Below are 1,652 nucleotides of genomic sequence, written 5' to 3'. Positions count from 1 at the left end.
AATGTGGTAATGCCCCTCGTTTACTAGCTCAAAATGTGGTAATGCCCCCTTTCTTTACTTTAGTTTTTTCCAAATTTTTATTGATTAATCTGCTGCAAAAATCGCCATTTCTTTCTTTTTTACAACGAGAGCCTCCCCTGCAATGGCGCCCTCTGTACGATTGTTGCATGCTATTGTATTTTGCCATGGCACGACACCTTCTAGCGCCTTTTCGGCGCAACCTCGGAACTGGCTGGAAGGCAACCCTACCGCGACATAAACAAATCAGAGATTTTTGACAGGATATCTTGATTTTCTTTTATTATTTGCAGTCCGTGCGTTTGTATCACGCCAAACGAACCGTACGCGAAAATTCGGCAAGTTTTTGAACCTATAGACGAAACTTTTGTACTTCTTTCGTGAGTCGCATTCAAGAAAAAAAAAACACCTCGACAAATTGAACGCGCATGTTCGCTACGGTCTATTTTCTCTACAATGCGTGCTGGTTCCTTTTTTCGTCTGTTTCCGTGTCTGTTACTGCCTGGGCGTGGTTTCATTCATGTTGAGATTTTATCGTCTCTTGCTTCCCACCCCCTCACCCCCGAAACCATGACGTACTGTGTGTGATACACCTAAGCAGCTATATCTCTGACGAACTTTGAAAACTTTCTTGTGTTCTCTACTGTTGAAATATGATAAGCACCTGTAAAGAAAAACTCAACGGGGAATGAAACTAAAATAGGATAAAGTAAAATAAAGCGAAAAATAAAATGAAAATAATAAAGAGAAAAAAACGACGACGCTTTCTCGATGATTTCGAGTGAATGTCGAACTCCTCCGAGTGACATCGACAGAAGACAGACAATCTCTGCTCGTTCGTCTGTCTCTTCGTTCGTCTGTCGTTCTCTCGCATGTATGTGATCACTCCGTCATAGCGTGCTTCTGTTTTACGTCCGAAGAGCGCGGAGGCAGAGAGGAGGTGAGAGCGCAACCAGGTGAACCTCTGCAGGTGCTCATCCCAGACGCGTTGCCTAGGAGATCAGGTTTCTCTTCGTTGTTTCCATGGCAACGTTTGTAGATGCTGTGCTGTGTGGGGATATATGATTGGTGCGGTGCGGTGCGGTGCATGCTGATGTCACGTGAGGTGACAAGAGAGCATGCTGTTGAGTGTGAATTTGCAGCACTCGTGTAGAAGATGACGTCACTGGAGAAATCTGTGACATGGTTCTTCGCTACCTCCCCATCTACCTACCTCATCTACCACTGTATACTTCCCTATATATTTTCCGTGCTTACCTACCTACCTTCTTACCTTCGAACTATCTACCTCCTCTCTTCTTCCTCCTTCCCACCCTCGCTTCCTTTCTTTTCTTCATTCTTCTTGTGTATCTTCCTCTTTTCCCTTCTAATAAAACTTCCACTCCCTTCTTATAAAACTCCCCCTCCCTTCTTCCGTCCCTCTGTTTATTTCTTCCTCCCTCCCTGTCTTCCTCCATTCCCTCCTGGGTTGCTTACTGTTCCCGGGCCATCTGTGACGTCATGGCGAGGCCATGGCGAGTGTTTGTCTTGAAGAGAGCGTGCGTGTGTGTGGGTGTGTGTGTGTGTGTGTGTGTGTGTGTGCGTGTGTGCGTGTGTGCGTGTGCGTGCGTGTGTGTGGGTGTGTGTGTGTGTGT

The 1,652-nt window shown here is 46.0% G+C and overlaps 1 protein-coding gene across 4 annotated transcripts in view; it reads left to right on the top strand.

The window, feature by feature from the left end:
* Positions 1 to 1,652, top strand: part of LOC106816451 (RNA polymerase II degradation factor 1-like) — a 27,645-nt gene that overhangs the window by 13,092 nt on the left and 12,901 nt on the right. For 3 of the 4 annotated variants that reach the window (XM_014821074.1, XM_014821073.1, XM_014821071.1), the window contains exon 3: positions 939 to 1,022. The exons of the other annotated variant lie outside the window; for it this stretch is intronic. In XM_014821074.1, the coding sequence (XP_014676560.1) occupies positions 939 to 1,022 (84 nt within the window). The remainder of the gene's footprint in view (positions 1 to 938; positions 1,023 to 1,652) is intronic. 4 annotated transcript variants of the gene reach the window in all.

Source organism: Priapulus caudatus, unplaced genomic scaffold (genome assembly GCF_000485595.1).
Source record: "Priapulus caudatus unplaced genomic scaffold, Priapulus_caudatus-5.0.1 Scaffold1383, whole genome shotgun sequence".
In the NCBI taxonomy this organism is placed as follows: domain Eukaryota; kingdom Metazoa; phylum Priapulida; class Priapulimorpha; order Priapulimorphida; family Priapulidae; genus Priapulus; species Priapulus caudatus.
The sequence above is the reverse complement of the archived record's forward strand: the minus strand, read 5'-3'. Positions and strand labels throughout refer to the sequence as shown.